Source organism: Mirounga leonina, unplaced genomic scaffold (genome assembly GCF_011800145.1).
Source record: "Mirounga leonina isolate KUSES-001 unplaced genomic scaffold, KU_Mleo_1.0 Mir_154, whole genome shotgun sequence".
NCBI lineage: Eukaryota > Metazoa > Chordata > Mammalia > Carnivora > Phocidae > Mirounga > Mirounga leonina.
The window spans coordinates 573,524-598,434 of NW_023270389.1; the positions used below are offsets into that span (position 1 = coordinate 573,524).

The 24,911-nt window shown below is 47.0% G+C and overlaps 2 protein-coding genes, 1 long non-coding RNA gene and 1 other non-coding gene across 25 annotated transcripts in view; 3 read left to right on the forward strand and 1 right to left on the reverse strand.

The window, feature by feature from the left end:
- The window catches only part of UBAP2L (ubiquitin associated protein 2 like), a 40,713-nt gene extending 16,677 nt beyond the window's left edge, over positions 1-24,036 (forward strand). For 7 of the 20 annotated variants that reach the window (XM_035009671.1, XM_035009661.1, XM_035009664.1 and 4 more), the window contains 19 exons: positions 1,040-1,125; positions 3,424-3,595; positions 7,272-7,470; positions 8,072-8,349; positions 8,514-8,686; positions 9,622-9,811; positions 10,510-10,564; positions 10,992-11,166; positions 11,497-11,569; positions 12,489-12,684; positions 12,766-12,854; positions 14,047-14,100; positions 14,929-15,010; positions 15,713-15,930; positions 16,417-16,522; positions 21,112-21,179; positions 21,913-22,110; positions 22,517-22,567; positions 23,408-24,036. In XM_035009671.1, the coding sequence (XP_034865562.1) occupies positions 1,040-1,125; positions 3,424-3,595; positions 7,272-7,470; positions 8,072-8,349; positions 8,514-8,686; positions 9,622-9,811; positions 10,510-10,564; positions 10,992-11,166; positions 11,497-11,569; positions 12,489-12,684; positions 12,766-12,854; positions 14,047-14,100; positions 14,929-15,010; positions 15,713-15,930; positions 16,417-16,522; positions 21,112-21,179; positions 21,913-22,110; positions 22,517-22,567; positions 23,408-23,503 (2,559 nt within the window). In that variant the 3' untranslated portion in view covers positions 23,504-24,036. Of the gene's footprint in view, positions 1-1,039; positions 1,126-3,423; positions 3,596-7,271; positions 7,471-8,071; positions 8,350-8,513; positions 8,687-9,621; positions 9,812-10,509; positions 10,565-10,991; positions 11,167-11,496; positions 11,570-12,488; positions 12,685-12,765; positions 12,855-14,046; positions 14,101-14,928; positions 15,011-15,712; positions 15,931-16,416; positions 16,523-17,850; positions 18,249-21,111; positions 21,180-21,912; positions 22,111-22,516; positions 22,568-23,407 lie in introns of those variants that run through there. The other 13 variants (XM_035009678.1, XM_035009676.1, XM_035009677.1 and 10 more) reach the window with 4 other exon arrangements.
- On the forward strand, positions 14,719-14,859 carry LOC118014614. The gene has a single exon (XR_004680324.1). It is a non-coding gene; the product is annotated as a small nucleolar RNA SNORA58 (small nucleolar RNA).
- On the reverse strand, positions 16,547-24,852 carry LOC118013850. Of its 3 annotated transcripts, none has more exons than XR_004680128.1 (5): positions 24,671-24,852; positions 24,038-24,423; positions 23,220-23,290; positions 21,569-21,689; positions 16,547-16,972 (listed from the first exon to the last, which is right to left on the reverse strand). It is a non-coding gene; the product is annotated as an uncharacterized LOC118013850 (long non-coding RNA). The 3 variants fall into 3 exon arrangements; XR_004680127.1 differs by lacking the exon at positions 16,547-16,972 and adding an exon at positions 18,823-19,114 and having other exon boundaries at positions 20,248-21,689; XR_004680126.1 differs by lacking the exon at positions 16,547-16,972 and having other exon boundaries at positions 19,511-21,689.
- HAX1 (HCLS1 associated protein X-1) overlaps positions 24,295-24,911 on the forward strand; it is a 4,256-nt gene continuing 3,639 nt past the window's right edge. The window contains exon 1 of the mRNA XM_035009682.1: positions 24,295-24,372. The gene's annotated coding sequence lies outside the window, so the exon portion shown is untranslated. The remainder of the gene's footprint in view (positions 24,373-24,911) is intronic.

Below are 24,911 nucleotides of genomic sequence, written 5' to 3' on the forward strand. Positions count from 1 at the left end.
GCACAAAGGTGGCATGTAAACAAGCTCTGTGACTTCACTGGAGTAGTACCTGAGTAAAAGAATTTTGCTGATTCTTGGTCCCAGTCAAGTTTTTGTGATCAATTCTACTTTTCGGTGATATGGATTAACTCCTGTTTTAACATTTTTCAGTCTACTTTCCTATACTTGTATATATTCAGGCAAGATAGCTCATACGGGAAGAGAGTGATATGTCAAACTGTTTTGGTTTGCCAGGCCCGAGTTTTTAAAATTTCAGATGCATCAGCATCAGAGGGTGATTCTTTTCTGTTGTACCTGAGCTAGACTGCCTTATGAATACTTTCTAAGATTTGGCTTGTCTGGTTAAGCAACTTTCAGAGAACTGTATATTTGGGGGAGTGGATTCCCTGTTTTTAGAAAAGAGATTTTAATCAAAAAGTGAAAACAAAACCAAATCAAATTTTGAATAGTAGGGTAAGTTATTCCCTAAAATTGCTTACCGAATTTTAGGGTCTTATACTGCAAAGACTAGGTGTAATGAAGTCACCATTAAGGCAAAAATTGCGTATTGTTGAAATTATCCCTAAAAAGACCTTAATTCACCAGGACTTGGGTCCTTACTGCTCAAAAGCTAGGAATTAATTTCTTTTATTTCTGTCTTTGTCTTGGCTGTAACCTTTCTTTCTCTGAGAGGAGCAATGGAAGATAAAATTTGGTTTGGGTCGAGGTGGGAGTTGGGAACTCTGATGGGAAGGTATAAAAAGGTTTTCTCTCTTTTTCTGTGTAGCATGTGTATTTAGCTTCTTGTAAGTTTGGTGTGCATATCATGTGACTCCACTATATTTTACCAGGTTTCTTGATTTTACTCTCTCTTTTGATAAAATAATTGAGCCTGTTTAGAAGGGGCATGGAGGTCAGTCCATGTAGGGTTCCTTTGGGTAGGTGGTTTTCTCTTCTGAGGGTTTTCCCTTTTCCTTGGTGTTAAATTCCCCTTATCTATGCCAGGTTTCTGACTGTAGCCCACCTAACACCAGGAGTGACTAATCCCTCTGTTTTCCAGCTGTCTGAGACCAAGATCTTCACTGCCTCTAATGTGTCTTCAGTGCCTCTGCCTGCGGAGAATGTGACAATCACTGCTGGTCAGAGGCAAGTGTGTGGTAAAGTTCAGCATCTTTTCCCAGAGGGGCCTGATGAGAGAGCTGTAAGGAGAGTGGCACTGGGCCTTTATAAGCTCCCATGGTGTTGGTAGAATGGTAACCTAAAGCATACTAGGTTCCTCTTTAGGTGATTGATAGGTCTATAGGAGTTGATCTATTGAACAGAACTCCATATATTATAATTTTAAAGATGATTCTCTCCAAAATAGCTTTTTTAATTACGTAGGTCAATCTAAATTAAAACTTAGCACGATATAACTTGTATTAAGGTAAAGTTAAACATGGAAGTGTTTTCATTTATTTGAGTTTGCAGAACTGTTCAGTAGCTTCTTTTTTTTTTTTTTAAAGATTTTATTTATTTATTTGAGACAGAGAGAATGAGAGAGAGAGAGCACATGAGAGGGGGGAGGGTCAGAGGCAGAAGCAGGCTCCCTGCTGAGCAGGGAGCCCGATGCGGGACTCGATACCGGGACTCCAGGATCATGACCTGAGCCGAAGGCAGTCGCTTAACCAACTGAGCCACCCAGGCACCCTGTTCAGTAGCTTCTTTTCTTGCTTTATAATTAAGATTTTTGTCCAGTGAGCCTACTGAGTAAAGTGATCATTTTTACCGTAGGATCTGGCTAATGAACTTTTACGAACTTGAACCCTAGGTATTGGGGTCAGTAGAGGGAGAAACACTTACCAGGAATATTTTTATCTTTGGAAATCCCCTTGGATTATTTCTAGACCTGGGTATGATAGCTGTTGACTCAGAGGCCCTGAATTGCACTAGAAATAGGATGTTAGGTCCATCACCCCCAGAGCTGATGCGTATTGTTTTTCTGACACCAGTTCTTCAGTTCTTTGACACCAACTAGGTGTTCAGTAATTCAGTTTGGACACTATCCAGTGTTAGCACAGACCCTAGTTGACACCTTTATCCCACCAGACTGCCCTTGCTTCAGAGGTCAGCTGCAAATGGGGTCCCAGGCTATCCACACACTTCTGCCTGGCTGACTACAAATTTGGGGATTCTCACAGCCTCCTTCTTAGGTTCAGTAATCCACTAACATGACTCGCAGAACTCAGGGAAGAGGTACCTTGCCATCACTGGTTTGTTATAACCAGTACTCAGGAACAACAGCCAAATGGAAGAGTTGCATACGGTGGGGCGTGGGGTCGGGCACAAAGCCCCTAAATTTCATTACTTAAATAGGCCTGATTGATTAAGCCATTGGCTATGAAAGGCAGTCCCCAGCTCCCTTTCCACCCTAAGAGTGGGTAGATTGTGCTGGGGCTGAAAGTTCTAAACCTTTAAATCCCTTCCTGGTGTTTCAGGTGGCAGCTCCCTTCCTGAAGCTATGTGTGGGGCGGGGGGGTCCCACCCTGAGTAACCTCATTATCATAAACTTTGGTTGAAAGAGGCTCATTATGGGGCAGCTGGGTGGCTCATTCAGTTAAGTGTCCACTCAATTTCGGCTTAGGTTGTGATCTCAGGGTCATGAGATGGAGCCCCATGGAGGGCTCCATGCTGGCCATGGAGTTTGCTTAAGATTCTCTCTCTCAGGGCGCCTAGGTGGCTCAGTCAGTTAAGCATCTGCCTTTGGCCCGGGTCATGATCTCTGGGTCCTGGGATCGAGCTCCGCATCAGGCTCCCTGCTGAGCAGGGAGTCTGCTTCTCTCTCTCCTTCTGCCCTCCCCACCACTCGTTCTCTCTCTCTCAAATAAAATCGTAAAAAGGATTCTCTCTGTCATAAAAATAAAATAAAGAGGTTTATTATGAATAGCAAAAGACATTCAGGAAATTTTAAGTGTTTCAGGAGCTCTGTGCCAATAACTGGAGGCAAAACCAAACTTTTTTATTATACCACAGGTAACTTTGGAAATTTTATAAAATTGGAGGGGAAATTCCAAAGACACTTGAAGAAGATGCGAGTATTCTAGTATATGTTTTTACATATTGGGTATTGGTAATGACAGGTATTAAGTATTAAAATATTGGCTAAAAAATTGTAATTTTGGCCCAAATATCAAGCTGCTGTATTAAAACTAACATTTGGTATTCCCTTAAATTGATTTCACTAAATTGAAATATTTAACATTATTATGGTTGACAATGCTATTGGAACACAGCTAGATCCTATAGTGGCTCTTACATGTCAATTATTTTGGTAAATTAAGCATTTCAGGTCTTTGTGTTATTGATGAGTGACTTCATTTTGATCTAACCATAATTTGAGTTGGGAGTTGGGGAATGCTAGAATGTTCTGTCATTATTCATCAAGGTGTTGCATCTCCCCACTAGAATTGACCTTGCTGTTTTGTTGGGGAAGACACCATCTTCAGTGGAGAATGATTCATCTAATCTGGATCCATCTCAGGCTCCTTCTCTTGCCCAGCCTCTGGTGTTCAGTAATTCAAAGCAGAGTGCCATAACACAGCCTGCTTCCGGAAACACATTTTCTCATCACAGTATGGTAAGTAGGAATCATGGTGTCTTCTAACCACACTTTCCTGTCAACCCCAGCACATACATGCAGTACTGCCTTCTGGTGACAGAGATTTGGGGCAGGGTAAAGCATCCCCTTTTGTCCTCTAAGCAACCTTGGGTGTAGAGACATAGGATTGGGTAGTAGGGGTGCTGCCAGAGGAGGACTTCGTTTTGGACACACTGAATCTTCTTCTAAAAATGAGTGCGCATCACTTACTGAATAGTCACTGTGCTGAACGTTATTTGCTCTTAAAGAGAAGAAAAAATGACATCAAATTTTAATCCTTTTTAAATCCTAATTGAACTTCGATGGGAGGTTGTAGCACTTCCCTATTTGTTGATAGAACAGAATTGCCATATAAATTTGTTTAAACCAGACATTTCTGGACTAGGCTTACAAAAACTTGAAGTTTTCATGAAAGTTTCTACTTACTATCTATTACTCCCGTTCTCAGGAAGCAGGGATAAGAGTACTTGCTTTGCCTGCCTTACTGAGCTGTAGAAAGATGAAATAAGGTCGTGAATAAGGGCTATACGAATGTGGGGGCGCCAGTGGTATTGTTTATTAATACTTGGAGTACTTACGGCATGTGACTTACTGATTCAGTTAAAAAATTTAAGGTCATTAACTATAGCAAAGAAATCATTTAAACTAAACAAAGACGATGAACCAATATTTTTTACTATTACTTGAGTTGTCACAGAAAGGAAACTTTATTTGCAGCAAATAAGGAGATCACGGGGGAACCAATTTTTTTTATAGTCAGCAAATCCTAAGAAGAACTACTTTCCTTTTTTTCTTTTTGCTTTTCCCTTTCTGTCTGTTTGTTTATTTTTTGGTGGAGGTATACTGTAGTTGTGAGAGGTAAGAGACCTTGTGTGTGCATATAATTTTATTTTTCCAGTAGTAGGATTATAGTAATTATTTTAAATATAAAACTGCTGAGTTAGTCTCTAATCGGAACTGTCAGTTTTTTAACTATTGTCTAAAAATTTTTCTGTGCGTGTCAGTAGTAATTTGGTGATTGATGTTCTGCCATATATGAAAGGTGACAAGTGAGGAAAGGTGGGGAAGAAGGGACAGGGAGCAAAGCGTCAGGATTAAAAGAGAGAGAATGAAGGACGCCTGGGTAGCTCAGTTGGTTAAGCATCTGCCTTTGGCTCAGGTCGTGATGTCCTGAGATCGAGTCCCGAGTGGGGCTCCCTGCTCAGTGGGGAGCCTGTTTGTGCTCGCTTGTGTGAGCACACGCGCGCACATGCCCTCTCTCTCTCTCTCTCTCAACAAAAAAAGAGAGAATGAGACAAAAGCCGTAAGAAGGGGTCATAAAGTTAAGGAAATAACTGCCAACCCTTGAGATAAATGGCGGGAAAATGTGGTGAAGTGCTCTGTATCTCTTTTAATTGCCTTTTTAATGTCTGGATTGTAAAGATTTACAACCAAATTCAAACTCTGGTATCAAATTTTCAGCATATTTCATTTATCTTAACATTCTATTTAATGTGTCACATGATGTTAAGCTAAATAAAAATACCATTGTAAAAATAAATAAAAATACCATTGTGTTCTTCCCATTAGCTGTATTAATCAGAATGCTATTTAATTTTTTTCCTATTAAGAGTAAATGTTAGAGGATTGATTTCCCTTAAAATTTAATAGATGTAGGGCGCCTGGGTGGCTCAGTTGGTTAAGCGACTGCCTTCGGCTCCGGTCATGATCCTGGAGTCCCGGGATCGAGTCCCGCATCGGGCTCCCTGCTCAGCAGGGGGTCTGCTTCTCCCTCTGACCCTCTTCCCTCTCGTGCTCTCTGTCTCTCATTCTCTCTCTCTCAAATAAATAAAAAAAAAATTTAATAGATGTAAATAATGTAGGAAGTCCCCATCATCATGTATAATATGTGGACATTATCTAACATGCTGTGCCTTTAATGTAAAGCTTTGCACTTGCAGACTATCTGATAATCATTGCTATGTTAGATCATCTCTTTGCCACGATCTCATACTTTTAACTCGACTTCTGGTGTTTTGTTTTTGTTTGTATAATCTTGTGATATAGATTGACGTGGGAAAAATGTCTTACCTTGGGTTGGACAGATTGGTTTTGTATAAGAAAGCACTGCTTAGGGGTGCCTGGGTGGCTCAGTTAAGTGTCCCTCTTGGTTTTGGCTGAGGTGATCTCGGGGTCGAGAGATTGAGCCCTGCATTGGGTTCTGTGCTCAATAGGGAGTCTGCTTGGGATTCTCTCCCTCTGTACCACGCGGCCCCCCCTCCCCCCCCAGTTCGTGCGCTCTTTCTCTCTCAAATAAATAAATCTTTTTTTTTTTTTTAAAGATTTTATTTATTTATTTGACAGAGAGAGACACAGCGAGAGAGGGAACACAAGCAGGGGGAGTGGGGGAGGGAGAAGCAAGCTTCCCGCTGAGCAGGGAGCCCGAGGCGGGGCTCGATCCCAGGACCCTGGGATCATGACCTGAGCCGAAGGCAGATGCTTAACGACTGAGCCACCCAGGCGCCCCTCAAATAAATAAATCTTAAAAAAAAAAAAAAACACTGCTCAGTGTTGATGAGGACGGTAGGTTGGGTAAGAACCTAAGGACAACTAGATTTTAAATCTCCTTGAAGGTGTTTTGAAGTAGTCAAGGCCACATAGTTCATCTTCTGGACAAGGCTGGTCTTCTTTCCTGGCAGTAGGAATGGGGCAAATCTCCCAAAAGCATTAAGAGTAAATTTTGCTTTGTTATTCATGGTTACTGTATAGAACTTGGATACATCCAGATAAAACAAATCATATTGACTCGTTACTTGATTGTCCAGTGCAGAAGTTTTGATAGGCCCTTAGCTTCTCTTCTTTGGCTCCTGTGCTACTTAAGAGCAGCATTGAGGTGAAGCTCCAGTTAGTTCTTGTTACTTTTCGGCTACTTAGTGGAGAGGGCAAGGACATTAATGGCTAAAGTGAAATTTTATATTAACCTTCATATTAATTTAATAATCACATACTGGTTGATTTAAAACTTAAAAGGGAAAAAATTCCCTCTAGTCATTAGATCTTTATCCCTGAGGAGGAAATGATGGTATAAATTTTAATGGTTCTCATTGTTTTGAGTGCTTATTATGTGCCATGCACATATTAAATTCTTTTTTATGTACATTGTTTGTTTAATCCTCCTAAAATTTCATGCGGTACTATTTTCATTTCTATTCTCAGGTGAGGAAAATGAGGTCCAGAGAAATTACAAATACGTTTTCTTTTTTTTTTTTTTTTAAGATTTTATTTATTTATTTAATTGACAGAAAGAGAGCGTGAGGGGGAACACAAGTAGGGGGTGTGGGAGAGGGAGAAGCAGGCTTCCGGCTGAGCAGGGAGCCCGATGCGGGGCTCGATCCCGGGACTCCAGGATCATGACCTGAGCCGAAGGTAGTCGCTTAATCAACTGAGCCACCCAGGCGTCCCTACAAATAAGTTTTCCATGATTATGTAGCCAGGATTTGAACCCAGGCAGTCTGACTCCAGAGATTGTGCTCTAAAGGACTAGACTGTGTACTCAGTCTGCTGACTTTCTTTACTTGTCTGATCTCTACTGGCTCTCACTATAGAGAAGTGTCTTTCTGAGTAGCAAACACATCTGCTTGCTGTAGATTTCTTTCATCTCTGTGTTGATCTACAGGTGAGCATGTTAGGGAAAGGATTTGGTGATGTCGGCGAAGCCAAAGGTGGCAGCACCACGGGCTCGCAGTTCTTGGAGCAGTTCAAGACTGCTCAGGCCCTGGCCCAGTTGGCGGCACAGCATTCTCAGTCTGGAACCACCACCACCTCTTCTTGGGACATGGGCTCCGCCTCACAGTCCCCATCGCTGGTGCAGTACGGTGAGAAGGATGGAAAGTGACTTGAATTCTTTAAGCATTGGAGCATTAATGCCAGAAGCTGGCAGGAGTCGAGGGTGGAGAATATGTCTTGAAGTCAGGAGAAAGGCAGCCAGCTGGCTAGTATCCCATACCAATTTTCCCCTAGTCAGGCTGAGTTCAGAAAGCTAGGGAATAGTGAAAAGTTGAGGCTCAGTATCTCTTTATCAGAATTAGACACATTTATAGTTGCAGTCTTCAGTTGACCTGGGGGTTTTTGGATTCTCCCTAGATTGGTTTTTAGTGTTTGAAAACAACACGTTGCCTTTGAGAAGTTTCATGGACTTGGCCATTTTAGGATCCTACACTTTAAATATGGACAGTTCCTAGATTCCTGTCTTACACAGGTAGGGTAATAGTGCTGACTTGATTAGGCTGTATTTAGAACAGGTATGATCCAGTGATTATCACTTTTAGAAATGATAGTAAGCCCTAAAAGAGAGCCTGTTTATATGAGGTACTGAATCTTGAGGGCCTCGTTTTGTGGCTCTAGAGTAGGAAAATGGCATTTTATTGAGGTTTATCAGCATCTTTGGTCTCATACATATTGGGTTTCTTCATGCAGATTTGAAGAACCCAAATGATTCAGCAGTACACAGCCCCTTTACTAAACGCCAGGCATTCACCCCATCGTCAACCATGATGGAGGTGTTCCTTCAGGAGAAGCCACCCGCAGTGGTTACCTCCACAGCCGCACCTCCGCCCCCCTCTTCTCCTTTGCCAAGCAAATCCACCTCGGCCCCACAGATGTCTCCCGGGTCTTCAGACAACCAGTCCTCTAGCCCTCAGCCGGCTCAGCAAAAATTGAAACAACAGAAGAAAAAGGCCTCCTTGACTTCAAAGGTACCTGAACTTTGAGATGGGTGTCGTCTTAGGGCAAAAGGGGTATGGGATTTGGGAATTGAGATTGTAGGGGATAGTCTGCAAATTTGAAGCAGAGGGTTTTGTTGTTGTTGTTGTTAGTCTTACGGTAAGGTTGTAATAAAACCATTATCTTCTCTTTACAGATTCCTGCTCTGGCTGTGGAGATGCCTGGCTCAGCAGATATCTCAGGGCTAAACCTGCAGTTTGGGGCATTGCAGTTTGGGTCAGAGCCCGTCCTTTCCGATTATGAGTCCACCCCCACCACGAGCGCCTCTTCAAGCCAGGCTCCAAGTAGCCTCTATACCAGCACGGCCAGGTAGAGGAAACCTCAATCATAAGACTTTTTATTGGGCTTTTCCTACTTTTCCTGAGTCTCTTGCTGATTCCTATAATTCCGAAGAGGCTGAGCCTCTGACTGAGTGAAGGAAAAGTACCCGATTGTAGCATTTTGTTAAGCATTTCAAAATACTGTTGAACTAGGATTATCTGTAATTCTAAACAGGTGGAGATATGCCTCTTGGGTACTTTTAGAGTGAGAGGACTTTGGCATCTGGCTAACAAGGCCTCTGACACATTTGGTCCTTTGGTGTGGGCCTTATGCCTACGAAGGGTATGACTCTGGCCTCCTAGAAAAGATGTAGCACTGATATATCACACAAGTTAAACGGAACCTTTCCTACCTCCTCTGATAACTATCTGGGAGGGCCAGCATAAGCAATAGAAAATCCTGGAGGAATTTCTGGGACTAGGCTATTTTCCTCAGTCCTTCGAATTTAAAAATATAGGTGTTAGGCCCTAGCCTAATCTGTTGAATCATAATTGCCATTAATGCATGTGAATATTTTAAAAGTTCTTCTCGGGAGAGTTTTACCAGTAACCTTATATCTAATAGGGTTTCTGAGAGAGCCAGGAGCTCAGAATTCCTAATGAATATGAGCAAAAGGTGACTTTCCTTGTGCTTAGGGTTCATGTTAGGATGTATCAGAGGGATCAGGAGTGGTCTATCCTTTCTGCTTTTGCCTCTTTTTCTTAAAACAGCAGAATGTAGGGTAGCTGTTTTAGTTTAAACCCCTGACTTTATAGGATGTGAAATACCTATTGTCAGGAGAAAATTGTTTTTTATTTGTTGCTGGAAGTTTTCTTTTTGATTGTAATCGAATTACTGTAGTAGAAGATCTCCACCATTTCCTTAGTATTAGTGGATCTGTTCTGCTTTGTTTTTCTGAGATTTTCCTTCTGCATTCCCCACAGTGAATCTTCATCCACAATTTCATCTAACCAGAGTCAGGAGTCCGGTTATCAGAGCGGTCCAATTCAGTCGACAACCTATACCTCCCAAAATAATGCTCAGGGTCCTCTGTATGAACAGAGGTCCACACAGACTCGACGGTACCCCAGCTCCATCTCCTCATCACCCCAAAAGGACCTGACTCAGGCAAAGGTAGTGGCTTTACGAGTCTCTGGGTGCTGGTTAGGACAATATTGGGCAGAGTCTCTTCAGTGTTAGTGTTTCACTTCATGACAAATGGTGCTGGGATACCTCAGAAGTGCTGATTGAGAAGCTGGAAAAAGCACATTTCTGTGGTTGGTGAAATTAGAAAGTTCTTTTCAGCAAGCCTGGAGTTTCAGAGCCAGAAAACCTCTCTCTTTGCAGTAAAGATTCGTTCTTTGTAGTAGAATCAATGTCAAATAGTTGTTTACTTTTCTGGGAAGATCTGAGTGCTAGACTTCTGGGTGTGTATCGGCCCGGTGAGGGGAGAGCATGTCCCAGAAGTGCTGTGGAGTGACGGTCAGATGCACCCAACACAGTGGCTGGTTTGGCTGAACTGCCGGACTTCCCCGTCCTCCCCCTGGGGCCCTAGACTTAGGCCTTTGCTGTGTCTGTTCTGGGTGTGGGGTCTCTCGAGCAGTTTGGGGCTTGCCTTCTGCTGCTGTTGGTCACACAGGATTGGTATACCTTGTTTTCATTTCCATTTTAAGTTCTTGTCATTTTGTTTGGGTAGTCTGCATTACATTAATCCTTTGGTTAGCTTGCAGAATTTTCTGAAAGATTTGTTGATGGAAATTAAGCTGAGTCAGTGCTAACTTGACCTATTCACTTAATTTTGTGTTTCTTACTCCTCTGTTTTCTTGTACCAGAATGGCTTCAGCTCTGTGCAGGCCACGCAGTTACAGACCACGCAATCTGTTGAAGGTGAGTGTTCTCCAGGCCTTTTCCTCTATGTTGTAGTGTTTTTTCTCTCCTCTCAGTACTTTTTGCTTTCCTTAGATTATAGCGAGAAGAGTCATGGCTCTTCTGGTTATAGTCTTCATTTGGTTCTGCCTTGCTATTTAATATCAAACAAACCTAAGTTTTCAGTTTCTGTGTTTTAGAACAGGATAATACCCTTGGTTCCTTTTGTTGGATAAATGAGATCAGTGCTCTGAAATGCTTGGAATTTAGAAAAGAGAGGAAGGGAGGGAGAGAGGGGCTCCCTAAACACACATGGTCCATTATTAAATAACTGAGTACTCTCGGCTTGGGGACAGCCTGGGACTCCCATGACTAGGGGTCATTTCTGTACTTCTCATAGACACTTCCTTTCCCCTGATGAGGTCAATTATTTATTCTTTACTTCCAGGTGCTACAGGCGCTGCTGTGAAATCTGACTCACCTTCCACTTCTGGCATCCCCCCTCTCAGCGAAACGGTGTCTGCAGCTTCCTTACTGACAACAGCCAGTCAACACTCATCCTCCTTGGGCGGTTTGAGCCACAGTGAGGAGAGTCCAAATGCTACCACCACACAACACAGCAGGTGATTTGGGTCGTGGCTGAACGTTGGGGTCGGGAGGAGCAGTAACAGAGCTCTCTGTCTCCATCCTGTCCCTGCTGCCTGGCAGGGGCCACATTAGTGAGGTGGATGACCTGAAAGCTACGGGAAGTAGAAGCAGAGGAGGCCTGTTCTCCCTTCTCAGCAGCCACTCTCGCTGTGTCTGCTCCCTGCCCTCGGCTGGCCACTGTGCTCCCCATGATCTCAGGTCTCCTTGGTCCCGTATTCCGCCTCATCTCCTCGCCCGTGTTCTTGACGGAAGCTCTAGGTCACGTAATCATAGCTCTGTGGCCGATGGCATCCTCTTCTTTGCAGCACGTTATCCACGCAGCAAAATACCCTTTCGTCATCCACATCTTCTGGGCGCACTTCGACATCCACTCTTTTGGTAAGTATGATGCTGCAAGAGAGGAAGTGTGGTTTTCTTACACTTCTCAAGAAGGGATTCTTGGAAATCTCTTCATGAGGTGGCCAAGGCGGGAGAATCCAGAAACACTACAGAGCTGTGGGCCAGTTCCCCAAACCCAGGATGTGACTCCTGCGTCTTTGTGTGACTTTTTTTCTTCTCACACTGAAGTAGGTAGGGCTTTGTATGTTCGGATAAATGCTGTAAGAACGTCCCTTTCTCACTGGGGTGGCTGTTCTTATTTCTTGGTCTGGGATATGCTGCACATAGGTGCTGAAAATCATCAGTGTGAGTCTGGGCATCCTATGAAAGTGGAGGCTAGATGAAAACTTTTGATCAAATCATTGATTTCACTCTTGTGATTTAGAACAACCATTTGTGGAATTAGGCTGAGATGGTGAGGAAGACCCATTCTGGGCAAAGGTGTCTGGTTTGCCAGAAACCAGGGAAAGATAATGAGTGCTAAGGCTTCCTTAGAAGTCTCTTTTTCCTCAGATATACCATTTGAGGTTCAAATTCATCAGAACTTGCTGAACTAGTGAAGGAGAATGTGGGAGAGAAGATGAGGATGTATTTCCTTGACTTAAACCATTCGTTGGCCAGCCAGCATTGGTTTCTGGGGTGTTCGTCCCCGCTTGCTCTGTGCCTCTCTGACGGGGGATGATTTGCAGGGGGTCTGTTGTTAACCACCCCTGACTGATGACTCTTGGGAAATATGTAGCTGGAGGATAATTAGTAATTTCTTCTGGCTCCTTTGGCAGAGGGCACCCAGAACTCTGCCGCAGCCTTTTTAATTGGGCGGATGATGTGCTCTCACCAGCAGAAGGGAGTGTGCCTCTCTCCTGACCTGTTTTGCTAATCACTGTTTCCTCCTGTCTTTCGCTGCTCCCCCTTTTTTAAGCACACAAGCGTGGACAGTGAGGCGAACCTCCATTCTTCCTCCAGCACTTTCTCTACCGCGTCCAGCACGGTTTCTGCGCCTCCCCCGGTGGTCAGTGTCTCCTCCAGTCTCAACAGCGGCAGCAGCTTGGGCCTCAGCCTCAGCAGTAACTCCACCGTCACAGCCTCGACTCGGAGCTCAGTTGCTACAACTTCAGGTAGAAGGTGGCTGGCATTCTTCTGGGACAGAGGATTGAGAAGTAATTGTGTGACAGGATAAAAGTGATTTCTCTTTTTAGGAAAAGCTCCTCCCAACCTCCCTCCTGGGGTCCCGCCATTGTTGCCTAATCCGTACATTATGGCTCCAGGGCTGTTACACGCCTACCCGGTAAGTGAGACCGAAGTGCCTTCTCCAAATGATGAAGATGAGGTGGCTACTCTTTACAGCTCTGGCTTCAGGTGGAAGACTATAATTAAAATACCAAATAAATGAGTGGCTGTCATATGTAAGCAAACAGGTTTTTGGGAAGAACTAATCATTTCTAGAGGGGGAGGACTAAACAAAGGCCATTTCTTCTATTGTGTATTTTCTCTGCATGAAACACAGATTCTGGGCCTCTGAAGCTAAAGGCCAGAGTGTCCACCTGGAATCCCTTTCGGTTTCTCAGAGAATTATTTTCTCTGGTTGAATTGATTCCCTGTCTTGGAGGGTCTTTGCTGGCTCTGACCAGTCAGAGCAGAGTTCCCTGACCCGATCTGGGGACTATCTGAGAGTAGGCGATGGACATTGGTAGTTTTTTGTCCTGGTGTTTCTTCTATCAAATTCCTTGATTCGGTGTCTGTTAAGATGAAGGGTATTTATTTTGAAATGTTTAAAAAGACGTGTTCTTGCTCCCCAGATAGAGTGTCTAGGTGAATATCATACAGAGGAAACATCCAGTAATGTTTTTTACTTTTTTTTTTTTTTTTTAAGATTTTACTTATTTATTTGAGAGAGCGCATGAGTGGGAGGGGCAGAGAGAGAGAGAGAGAATCTTAAGCAGATTCAGTGCTGAGCGCGGACCCCAACATGGGGCTCAATCTCGCGACCCTGAGATCATGGCCCCACCCAAAACTGAGTCAGATGGATGTTTAACTGACTGTGCCACCCAGCACCCCTACCCATTTTTTAATAACCGTACCACCTTAGTACCCATACGTTAGAGAAAACAAGAGTAAAATGTGAATCCTTGCTGAAGGAGATAAATCTTAAGCCATGTTTTTGAAGGGTATGACAAAGACTGATAGAATAGAGAGTAAAACAGGCTGTTCGTACGTGGCTCCTGTCTGTCCCGCTGTTGCCAGAGCGGAGGGATGCAGCCTAGTTGAATCAGGGTGGTATGTAGTTCAAGGAAAGCTTTAAGACCTTTCAGGAATCACTTAATCTCTTTGTTCTTCACTTCTTTCCTCTTAAAGGAACCTGATACAAGTAATCTATGTCCTGTTCTTCCTAGGAATGATTTATCATGTTTCTTAGCACCTTGGTTTGCTCCGATGATAACCAGTTCCTATTAATATTGTTACGTGTTTGTATCTTCCAGCCACAAGTATATGGTTATGATGACTTACAGATGCTTCAGACAAGATTTCCCTTGGTGAGTATGTGGTGTAGAGCGTTGGAAAAGAAAGCGATCTTCACCTTACTGTTTAGGGATTATTTCAGGTGTTCAGTTGATAAGTCACAGGCTTAGCTCTTCCCCAGTCTGTACCTCCACACACAGACTGATTCTCAAGATCTCTTAGAACACAGGGACTTGGGAAGTGGTTTTAACTGAAGGTAACTTTTTAATCACTTGTTGAGTTCTTTGAAGTAAACAAATTTTAACCTAATCTGTAGCTCAGAGTACTCTGGAGCTCTCTGGATGCTTTTTCCGTATGTGTCAGGTGCTTTGAATTACAGAAAGGCAATCTATTTTTCTTTTTTTTTTTTAAGATTTTATTTATTTATTTAATTGACAGAGACAGCGTGAGGGGGAACACAAGCAGGGGGAGTGGGAGAGGGAGAAGCAGACTCCCCGCTGGGCAGGGAGCCCGACATGGGGCTCGATCCCAGGACCCCGGGATCATGACCTGAGCCGAAGGCAGTCGCTTAACCAACTGAGCCACCCAGGCGCCCCAAGGCAATCTATTTTTCGGTAGCAGTAAACTGTTAGGGATGTATCTAAAGATTTGAGAATATCATTGGTTCTGATGGACTTGATGTGTTTCCTGGTGGGCATACCCGTAGACCTTGTCTGACTGTGCTTGTTTGTGTCCAGGCAAGGGGGACAGTGTATGCGAGAGTAACTTGGAGTTCGTGCCAGCCCTAGCCAGCTGAATCAGTGGCTGGATAAATTGCAGCACTCCCAACATTGTGCTTTGCTGTTACTCCTGCGGGGGAGTGAGTGTCATTGAGTGTCTGCTCTTTGATTTCTCTCTTCTAGGATTACTACAGCATCCCATTTCCCACGCCCACCACTCCGCTGACTGGGAGGGATGGTAGCCTGGCCAGCAACCCTTACTCTGGTATGGCTGGGGTGGGGCCGAATGAAGGGAGGAGAGTGTGTTGGGATTGGTGGAAGAAACCTGATTAATAGCAAGAAGGGACCCAGTTCTTACTTTAATTAAGATCTTTGGCAGAAGGTATAGAATGGATGTGATGAATCAGGGTGGGTAGATCTGGAATGCTGCAGAAGATGATTTCCTTCTCATCCCACTTTGCTGTCTCCCTGTGGTTCCAGGTGACATCTTGCCTTAGTTTTCTGTCATCCTCCAGTCTTTGCCAGGAAGTACAGTGCTTGAACTGGACTTCCTCTGCTCCTCTCCACTCCTGTTCCCTGCGCACAGTGGCAGTCTTAGTGCCTTGCTAGGCCATGATCCTTCTTTTTATGCCCGATCTCTCGTCCTCTTTGACCTACCTTTTTTCCTGAGCTGTTAATGTGTTTTGAGTTCAGCATGGAGTGTTCCTCGTGGAGGGGAAGCAGGGGAAGGCCAGAAGGATAGGAGTGGGCAGAGAAATCATGCAGGAGCTTTGTTCTGGGGGTCTGTCTCCCACAGAATCGTACAGGCATCCGATGTTTGGCTTGACTTAGCACTGTGCTCAAGAGTGCTAAATGTTGCCACAAAGAAACGTAATTCAAAGAATCGAACTTTAACAGTCTTGGATCAGGGCCTTCTGGAGTTGGGGGTGAAAGAAGCAGCAGATACATTTAGCCTCTCCTGCCGCAGGTGACCTCACAAAGTTTGGCCGTGGGGATGCCTCCTCCCCGGCCCCGGCCACAACCTTGGCCCAGCCCCAACAGAATCAGACTCAGACTCACCACACCACGCAGCAGACCTTCCTGAACCCGGCGCTGCCTCCTGGCTATAGTTACACCAGCCTGCCGTACTACACAGGGGTCCCGGGCCTCCCCAGCACCTTCCAGTACGGGCCTGCTGTGTTCCCTGTGAGTACCTGGGCTTGGTCTTTCCTTGTGGTGGTGAAGAATCCCAGCCCCCAGACACTATCCTAGCTGCCTTCAAGGCTAGATGACTTTTTAATAATGGATGAGGAGAGACAGTTCCACCTCTGGCCTGTTTCTGGCCTGGCAGAGGGAGGGGGGCTGGAATTGGTGGTATTGGGATGAAGGTTATCTGTTCTTAGAATTATCTAAAGAGGGGTTAGGGGATGTGATCCCATACAGCTTTGTGCCCTAGACTCTCCTTCATTACCAGCTGCTACCTACCACCTTCCCTTCCTTTGAACTACCATTTCTTGACTTCACCGGTAGATTTTAAAAAGCTCTGTAGAGAGCCCATTTCACTAAGCAGATGGATGGTCTGCCCGTCTCAGGATGGTAGCCGTCTGAATGCCCAATCCCTAGAGTAGGACAGGTAGGGGGGAATGGTTCTCTGCCACCATGTCACCTCACTTCTAGCCCTTTTGTCTTCAGGTGGCTCCTACCTCTTCCAAGCAGCATGGTGTGAATGTCAGCGTGAATGCATCGGCCACCCCTTTCCAACAGCCAAGTGGATATGGGTCTCACGGATACAACACTGGTAAGCTCACCTTGGCCCTGGCTGTCCGTGGCTTCTACAGGATGTGACTGAAGGAGTTTCAGGGAGGAAGACACGGTGCTTGAGGAAACGGGGTTGGTGAGGTGAGCTCTAGCAGCTCCATGTGGGCCTTTTCACGTGTGACCGATGTGGGTGTTTATCCGAGCAGCACCAGCAGAGGGGTGCTTGATGTAAGAACGGGAGTCCAGCACTCGAGATGGGAATGCCCTGGGGCACGTGTTGGCCGTTAGAGAACGTTGGCTGGCCTAAGCTTTGGGTGGGAAGCAGGGCAAGGGGCCCCAAGGTGTTACCGAGACGTCAGTGGAGGCCAGTACCAGCATGCCTGGCACTGGTAGCGTGGGCAGCGAGGTGCTTCCTGAATAGCAGAGTGGGGCGGGCTTGCCTTGCACTTCCTTTCTCATGCAGCTCCCTTTTGTTCCCCAGCTGGGAAACCTAGGATGTGGAGAGAAAGGCATGGGGTATGAGTACTCAAGAGAGGGAGAGGGAGACCTTAGGATCCCTCCTTTGTATGGCAGGTCTCTTGGCAAAGTCTGTTTGCATATCTGATGGCAGGAGGGAAATGTAGGAAACCTCTGAATGGGCACTGACCTAAAAGATCACCTAGTCTAGCCCTGGCTCCCATACCTGACAACATCTGCACTCTGTTTTTGGAGGAGTTCCATCTACTTTTTTCAGTGACTTCTACGTAGACAAATATGGGGAGGAGGTTGTTGCAGCTGCAAAGAGTTGGGGTTGAGGGTTTTTCAGAATTCTAAGCTCACTTATGCTTTCATGGTGATTTGGATGGAGCTGCATCTGTGTTCTTCACCCCTGTGTGGACTCCAGGTGGGTCGGTTGCCCAAGGTTTTCAGTAACTGGGAAGCTGAGCTGAGCATAGAAGGCAATAGGTCTGAGAGCGAACTAACAGGCAGAGTTTGAACTGTGTTGGAGCAACTTGGAGTGAGTCTGGATTTAACCTGGAGAAATCCTGAGATACCCCACTCCTTGTGGCTGCCCCTCTTACCAAGCAAGGTGCACCCTAATCCTTGGAGGGGAGGATTATAAGCTTTCTGACGTGGAGTGACCCCATTCTGGTTAGATTTAAGTTTTAGCTGGACCAGATAAAGAATTTTAAGAGGTAGATGATAATATAAAAGAATGGCATACCTTATTCTGGAAATCCTAGTTTTCTTATTCCCCTTAAGATTTCAGAAACCTGCTGTAACAGTCTTTTGAGCACCCCCAGTTCCCAATCCCACACAGGGCTCTTGTCATCCCATTCCTCATCAACCTCTAAATTCATTTATTTTTATGTATTTGATTCCTTTTAGGAAGAAAATATCCACCCCCTTACAAGCATTTCTGGACGGCAGAGAGCTAATTTGGCCCAAGGCTGGGGGCTGTGTTTTGTGTGTGTGTATAAACTTGCACTGAAGTCTTGTTTCAGAAACCAGACCACTGAGGAGAGCCTGCTGAGCTGAGGCCATGCCTGCGTGGCTGGGGGAAATGAGTTGGTGGATGCCTTCTGGGCTCTGAACTTGCCCTTCCCCCACTTCCCTCTCCCCCACGTGTCTGACCCTGTCTTACCCATTTCGAGTTCCAGCGGTGCGGCACCTCCGAAGCGTCAATGCACACACCTGCTGTTGCTTTTGATTTCTGGAAGGCATGTAGTTCCAACTTGTAACAAATATTTGTAGTCTTCAATAAACTGTGGTATTTCTTTAGCTAACTCTGGCGTTCTTTCCGTGCATGTCTGTCTGGACACTAGGAGCCAATGTTGTGCCGTGAATGCCGGGTGGAGGGGGGCCTTTTCAGTCAAACCCCAGCATAGCCAAAGAACTAAGAACTGTTACCCTCTCGTCATGGTGATTGTGTTAAGGTGGGAGAGGGGAAGCAGCCTCAGTTTCCAGCCCTTTGATTGATTGGTGAAGAAAGTGATTTTGTAGAAAATCCCTGATTCTCCATGCTTATTACAGCTCTTTTCCACGTAGGTCTTCCCCTTGCCTCTGACGTAAGCGGAGGGAAAGGCCTGAAACAGCTTGGTCCTGTCATGTGAAAGGCAGACGAGGTGGCGTTCGGAGCTGGTTTAGGGAAGTGGCTTCCAAGGCCCCAGGCCAGGTGGCCGGTTGAGATCTGTTAAAGTCTTTCGTGACTCCAGCTGTGGAAACTGTGCTAGCCTGCAACAGTGTTCTTACTCTTCGGCCCTCCATACGCTTCTCAGGGGTTGTGGATTATTCGTTGTTTTGCACTTGTGGGTGTAGCTAAGGATGTGTGGGAGAGGTTTGCTTACACTTCTCCCTGACTATGGAAATTCTTATCCCCACTCAATCCAAGGGCTAGTACACCATCACCCCTTGGTTTACAGAGTTAACTTGTATGGTGAGAACACCATCCTTGGTTAATTGGAAGCCCAGATATTCCACTTCCTTTGTACTTGTTCCCAACCCTCGAGTAATTTTTTCCTGTGAGTGTGACCAGCTTCCCCAGGGGCTGCCATGCTGGAAGATGTTGGTTCTTGTTTGTCCTCCATGCTGTCTCCACATCAGATCAGTGTGGTTGCCACTGCTTGGGAGTGGGGGATAGAAGGGGCGTTGACTGTTGGAAGGAAAGCAAGAGAACTCTAGTCTGAGGAGCTTTCTCGTAACTGGTGAAGGGTAAGTGGGGAAGCCAACACCCGTTATGTCTAGTGCTCACACTCAGGCTGTTGGGGCTGCTACAGTGTTCTCTTGTCCTGCACCTCCAGCCCTTCAACCAATACCCAGACTAAAGCCTCAGGACTAGAAGCTAGATTTTAGCTAGTCCAGCCTCTGGAAAGAATGAGACCAGGTTGGGGGGAGGGGGCTGGCAATCTAAAACCAAATTCCTCCCTACCACCCAGCTTGAGAAACCAGTTAGCTGTTTCTCTCATCCAGCATGGGGTAACCCTGGGTGTCTGCAAGGTGTTTGAACCTTTTCAGTAAAAATCAGTCATTGTCTCTGATTTCCCTCAAAAATGTTTGTATCCTTTCTGTCCCACCTCACTCTCAGCCCTTCCACACAAACCTCCTTGGTGGCTTAGCCTTTTCCATTAATCAACTGTTCTTAAGGTTATGTCCATTACCCGTGATGTGCATAAGGGCACACGGGGTTTGAAGAGGGAGGGGGTCAGACTACCCCCATTTGTCCCTGTACCATCCCTTTCTTTTCCTTCAGTGCCTATGAGGTGTAGAGTTGCTGCTTTGGAGATGGGACAATGTTTTCTCATGCTCTGATCCTGTAGTTCTGTTCTTTTTCTTGGCTCCTCCGTGGAACCATCTGGACTTGTGCTGTGGGAGGGCTTTCCAGGTTAAGGTGCCACTTTTGGGGACATCCTGCAGTAGCTCTCCAAGGAGGGCTTAACTTCTGAGGGCTGCCTTTGTCCTAGGCATTGGGAGGACTGGGGTTCTGGAGTTTGAAGGGGGACTTGCTCTTGGGTTGGGGAGGCATTTGTGATTTGGTCACTTTAGCACAGTGCTTCTAAAAAAAACTCTTCCATCAAAGTGCCCCTAATAGCAAGAGAGAAGGATCCAAGGATACAGTTTTTCTGAAGTTTCATTTTATCTCATGTAATGAGATTGAATGTATCTTTAAAAGTGTGCTTTAAATTTGAGCTATTTTCCCTCAAATCTTGGCATAAAATTTCTCTAGTAAGATGCTAGATTATTTTATCTGATGGCTTTTTCCTGTCTCCCTGACCCGTGGCTCCATACCCGAGGGTACAGTGTGTCTATTTCAGTGTCGAGAGTAGAAATTAAGACGAGGAGTGGTACTGGTTTCCTTGAAGTGGTGGTGGTTGTAGGGAGTTCTTCGCCGGGAAGCAGGCAAGTTATTGGGAGCATGGATCAGAGCCTGTGTCTCACAGAGAAGCTCAAGTTGTAAATGATGAGGACGTCAGATTTTGTATTCCACACAGACCGCAGGAGATAGCCTACCCCACTGCCTTCCTAATCCCTGTCCCTTCCCCATGCTTAGGCTTAAATTACTTAGCTGGAAATGCACCTTTGTGTCAGCTCTTTACGTCGTAAGTACCTAGCCTAGAAGAGCCAGGACTAGAGAAGCCAGGGGAGCTGAGACTGCGAGAATGGACCGTGCTCTTGGGGTTGGACTGGACTGCTCCTTGAGCTCTTACCTTACGCTGTGAAAGCATGGATCCTGAGCCCAAAAGTGTCTCTTCATGAACAGAAAGAGCCCAGACTACCTGTCTTCGGGAGCAGGGCTGAGTGGAGTCTGGATGGGTTGATTTAAAATGGACATTAAAAGTTTAATACATTTCTTTTGGGCTTTGGTACAAAAGTATTTTGAAAACTGTATGCTAGTGGGGTGTCGCTATTTCCCCTTGCCCCACAGAAAGCAACTCACCTCGCTTTCTCACACACATACTCAGTACATACCTGGAAAGGGCAAGAGATTTGGGTCATGAGCTCTCCTCTCTCAGGCCTGACCTGAGATGGAAAAGCAGACCAGCATTCCCTTGCAGTGTGACAGCTGGGAAGGCTGCACACACCATCTCCTCGCCGGGAGAGGGGCCAGCCGCTAGCTGAGCTAATCCTCCTGTCTGTTTCCTCCTCCCCCAGGTGTATCAGTCACCTCCAGTAACACGGGCGTGCCAGATATCTCGGGTTCTGTGTACTCCAAAACCCAGGTAGGTGCCTAGCTCTGGAGAGAAGTGGGAAGAGACGGACAGAGAGGAGGTGGCGTGGCAGTGTCCAGTTCAGTGAGCAAGCACGACCCTGAGAAGTGTCAGGAAGCCCACCCTAGATGAATGGCCTCTAGATTGCAGTTTCTCAAAGAAGTCTAAATCCAGCCCTCTGAGAAGAGGCAAGAGAAGTGTGACAGGGAAGATGAGGCGTGGCAGATCGCTGTGACAAGTGTGGGACTCACTGTCCTTTACCCACTGCCAGCCTTTTGCATCTTTCCAAGGGAGCAAGTGTGGAATGAAGGGAAACTGGTTAATTCATTCTTTGTGAAAACAAGGAGTGGGTGTTGTTAAGTTTGATACATGAAGTGTTAACGGGAGTTACGGTGGAGCACCTCATGGCCGAGACCTTGCCACCGACGGGCCCAGTTGCAGGGTGGGTGTGACGGTAGAGTCCCGAGCGCGCTCACAGCCACCCTCTCCTGCGGTCCTGACAGCTGGAAGTCAGTAGCACCCCTGTGTTATGTGTGAGAAAACGGGAGTCAGAGAGGGAGTCCTTCTCTCAGGATCACACAGCTCTTAAAGAGCAGAGCGGAGACAGACCCGAGCACCTGGCTCCAGGTGCAGTGCTCCTCCTCTGACGAGTACTGCTCTCGGTGGGTGTGGGGCTTGGGCCCAGAAACTCCAGGGATTGGTTTGCTGACCCCTTTTACTGTCTCTCCTCCATCCCACTGGATAGCAGTCCTTTGAGAAACAAGGTTTTCATTCCGGTACTCCTGCTGCCTCCTTCAACTTGCCTTCAGCCCTAGGAAGTGGGGGGCCCATCAATCCGGCCACAGCTGCTGCCTACCCACCTGCCCCCTTTATGCACATTCTGACCCCCCATCAGCAGCCGCACTCCCAGATCCTCCACCATCACCTGCAGCAGGATGGCCAGGTAATAGCCCTCCCCCTCTCCTTTCCCTTCCTCTTCCTTCCTGTCCCTTAAAACTGCCCCCCCTTCCCTTTTCTTACCCTTCCTCACCACCTTCACCCAGCCCTCCCAGCGCCAGCCATGGGCACACAGCACATACAGACACAGTGCACACGACACAAGCCGCCGGCAAGAGGAGAGGTCAGAGAAGGGGCCAGGCTCAAACCTCCTTTGCTCTGTTCCTTTGGTACCTTTCTCCTCTACCTCCGGTAGCACAGCTGCCCTCATCCCATCAGACCTGGGTCACACCTACCCTCTGACCTCTCCCAGCCTCCCCCCTTCCCTGACATTGTAGCTTTCCCTTCTAATGGTGGAGTTCTATTGTCAAAGTTTGTCCCTTTATTTTCCATATATCCTGGTTCTGCCTCAGCTACCATATTTGCAGATGATTCTCTGTTGCCAGCGCCAGCAGGAGGAGCAGGTAATGAAACTGAATGATGATGTGCTTGAACCCACTCCTTTCCAGCCCCCATTTCACCTCCACAGCCTCAGGGAACTTGAAAAGGCTGCACAGTCACAGATCAGGACACACGAACACAGACACCTTGCTGAGCTCTCTGGCCTCCCGTCCCTCTCTTGTCCTCCCCTCCCCAGCGCCCTCTTTTTTCTTTCTGCCCTTCCCTGACTCTGGAAACACTTGGTTACCGGAATGGAAAGCATTCTTGGGGCAGCATCTGGAGCCTGGGGCCTCAGACTGTCTCTCCTACCTTGCCTGCAGTGGGCTCTCAGCTGTGCTGTGTGGTAGGGGTGGGGAGCTGTGGGGTGGACAAGTGACCTCTCCTCCATCATAGGTGGCTGGGGAGCTGGGACAAGGGCTTCCTTGCTCTCAAAGACAGCTTCCCAAATTGAGGTATTCATGGGATCAGTGAAAATGAAATCACCATGTGATCACTCCTCTCCAAGAGGCCATAATTCTCTCCAGAGAGAGTAGCCTTTTCTCAGCAGTGTAGCTGGGGGTGGAGGGAGAAGGTGGAATTGAAAGTGGGTAGAACTCATTCACAGTCTTATCTTCCAAAGGTATCCTGCCATCTTTACATTGCTACCCTGTTTAAAGGTTGAAGAGGCTTTTTTACCTGTCCCAGGTGCTCTAGCAGCTGTAGAAACCAAATCTTCTGTGGTTGGGAAGTAAACTTCAGAGTAGTTTCTAAACAAGGGGAATGGGAGAGCAAGACAGCTTCCAGATCTCCACCTGAAGATGTTACAGATTTGTCCCACTAACTAGACACCTTTTTCCTCCTCATCATCGTCCCATTCCCTGCAGACGGGCAGCGGGCAACGTAGCCAGACCAGCTCCATCCCGCAGAAGCCCCAGACCAACAAGTCTGCCTACAACAGCTACAGCTGGGGGGCCAACTGAGGCCCTGACCCTCTTCTTCTCCCGGTCCCATCTTCTGAGAGGGCTTCTCAGCCTGGCAACTACGGAAACAGCATCAAAGAGAGAAAGGAATGGGGGGGGTCCGCTGCCCCCCCCACCCCCAGCGGCCCACCCCATGCCTCAGCTTCATGTCTGTCCCGTTCCCATACCATCCCCACTCTGTTGTATGTATTATAGGATTTGTATTTTCTTTTTTTTTCTCCTTTCCTCTCCTCCTCCTCCCTTGCATTCAAGATTATGAAACTTTGCTGTGGGCCCTGCCTTCCTTCTCCTCCTCCTGTTCACCCTGGTGGTGTATGGGTGAGGTGGGTGGGGGGGACCCCCAAATATATATCAGCCCAACAGCCCTGTCTCCTCCTTTATTATTAGGAAACAAAACAACAACAAAAAATGGCGTCATGAATATGAACAGCATTGTCAGATGAATTAGTTGAAGTGTTTTTTTTTTTTTTTTGTACTGTGTCCTCAAATTTAATGGATTAATGTGTCTTGTATATATAAAAAGAAAACCTCTACCTTCAGCGTCTGCCCATTCTTGATCCGTCTAGGACACGCTCCTCAACAGCTTGGTGAATGATTGTTCTGTACCGCTGGGCCCCTGGGGGGCTCTGAAGGCGATGGAATAGAAGGCAGTGGAATACAAGGAGCTCCTTGCCCTTAATGTGCTGCCGGCATCTTGCCCTATGGGAACTCCCCTTCCTCCTCCCCCAGGGATTTCACAGCCTACAAAGGACCGCTGCACATTTCCATTTCCTCCGGAAACTGCTCCACCTGCAGCAGATTCCGGGCCGTGAAGGGAGTGGACAGCAGACAGCGGGTGGAAAGGGAGAAGATTCAGCAGGAGCTGGAAGGCACGGTTTTGGGGAGTCGCCGTGTAACGTGGACGGGTGCAGGCAAATGAACTGGAAAGGAGGGAGGGTAACCTGCGGTCGGCTGGGGCTCGACCACAGCAGTTCTTGCTGCTGGGCGCTTCGTGTGCGTGGCTACCGCCACCCCCTTGAAAAGGAGGGGTCTGGAGGCCGAGGCCGGGGGCGGATGGGGGGACAGGGAAGGAGAGGCTTGGAAGTCAGGGACACGCAGAGGGTGCTACTTACAGCTCCAAGCGCCTCCTCCCCCCGCAAGACTTCCCCGGGCTCCCCTGGCTCTCACCGAGCCTCCGCCCTGCAAGCCGCAGAGCCTGCCCGGACAGCGGTCAGGACTCCGTTGCGGGTACGACACGCCCGGGCTGGAGGGCGCGGAGCCCCTGCGTCCCCGGCCCGGGCATGCAAACGCCGAGCTCGTGGGCGGGCGCGGCCGCGCGGAGGCTGCCCCCTGGCGGCGGCGGCCGGGCCCACGCGGCCTCGCCACCTCGGGGCCCCTGCGGCGCCGGCCGGCGGGCGGAAGGGGTCGG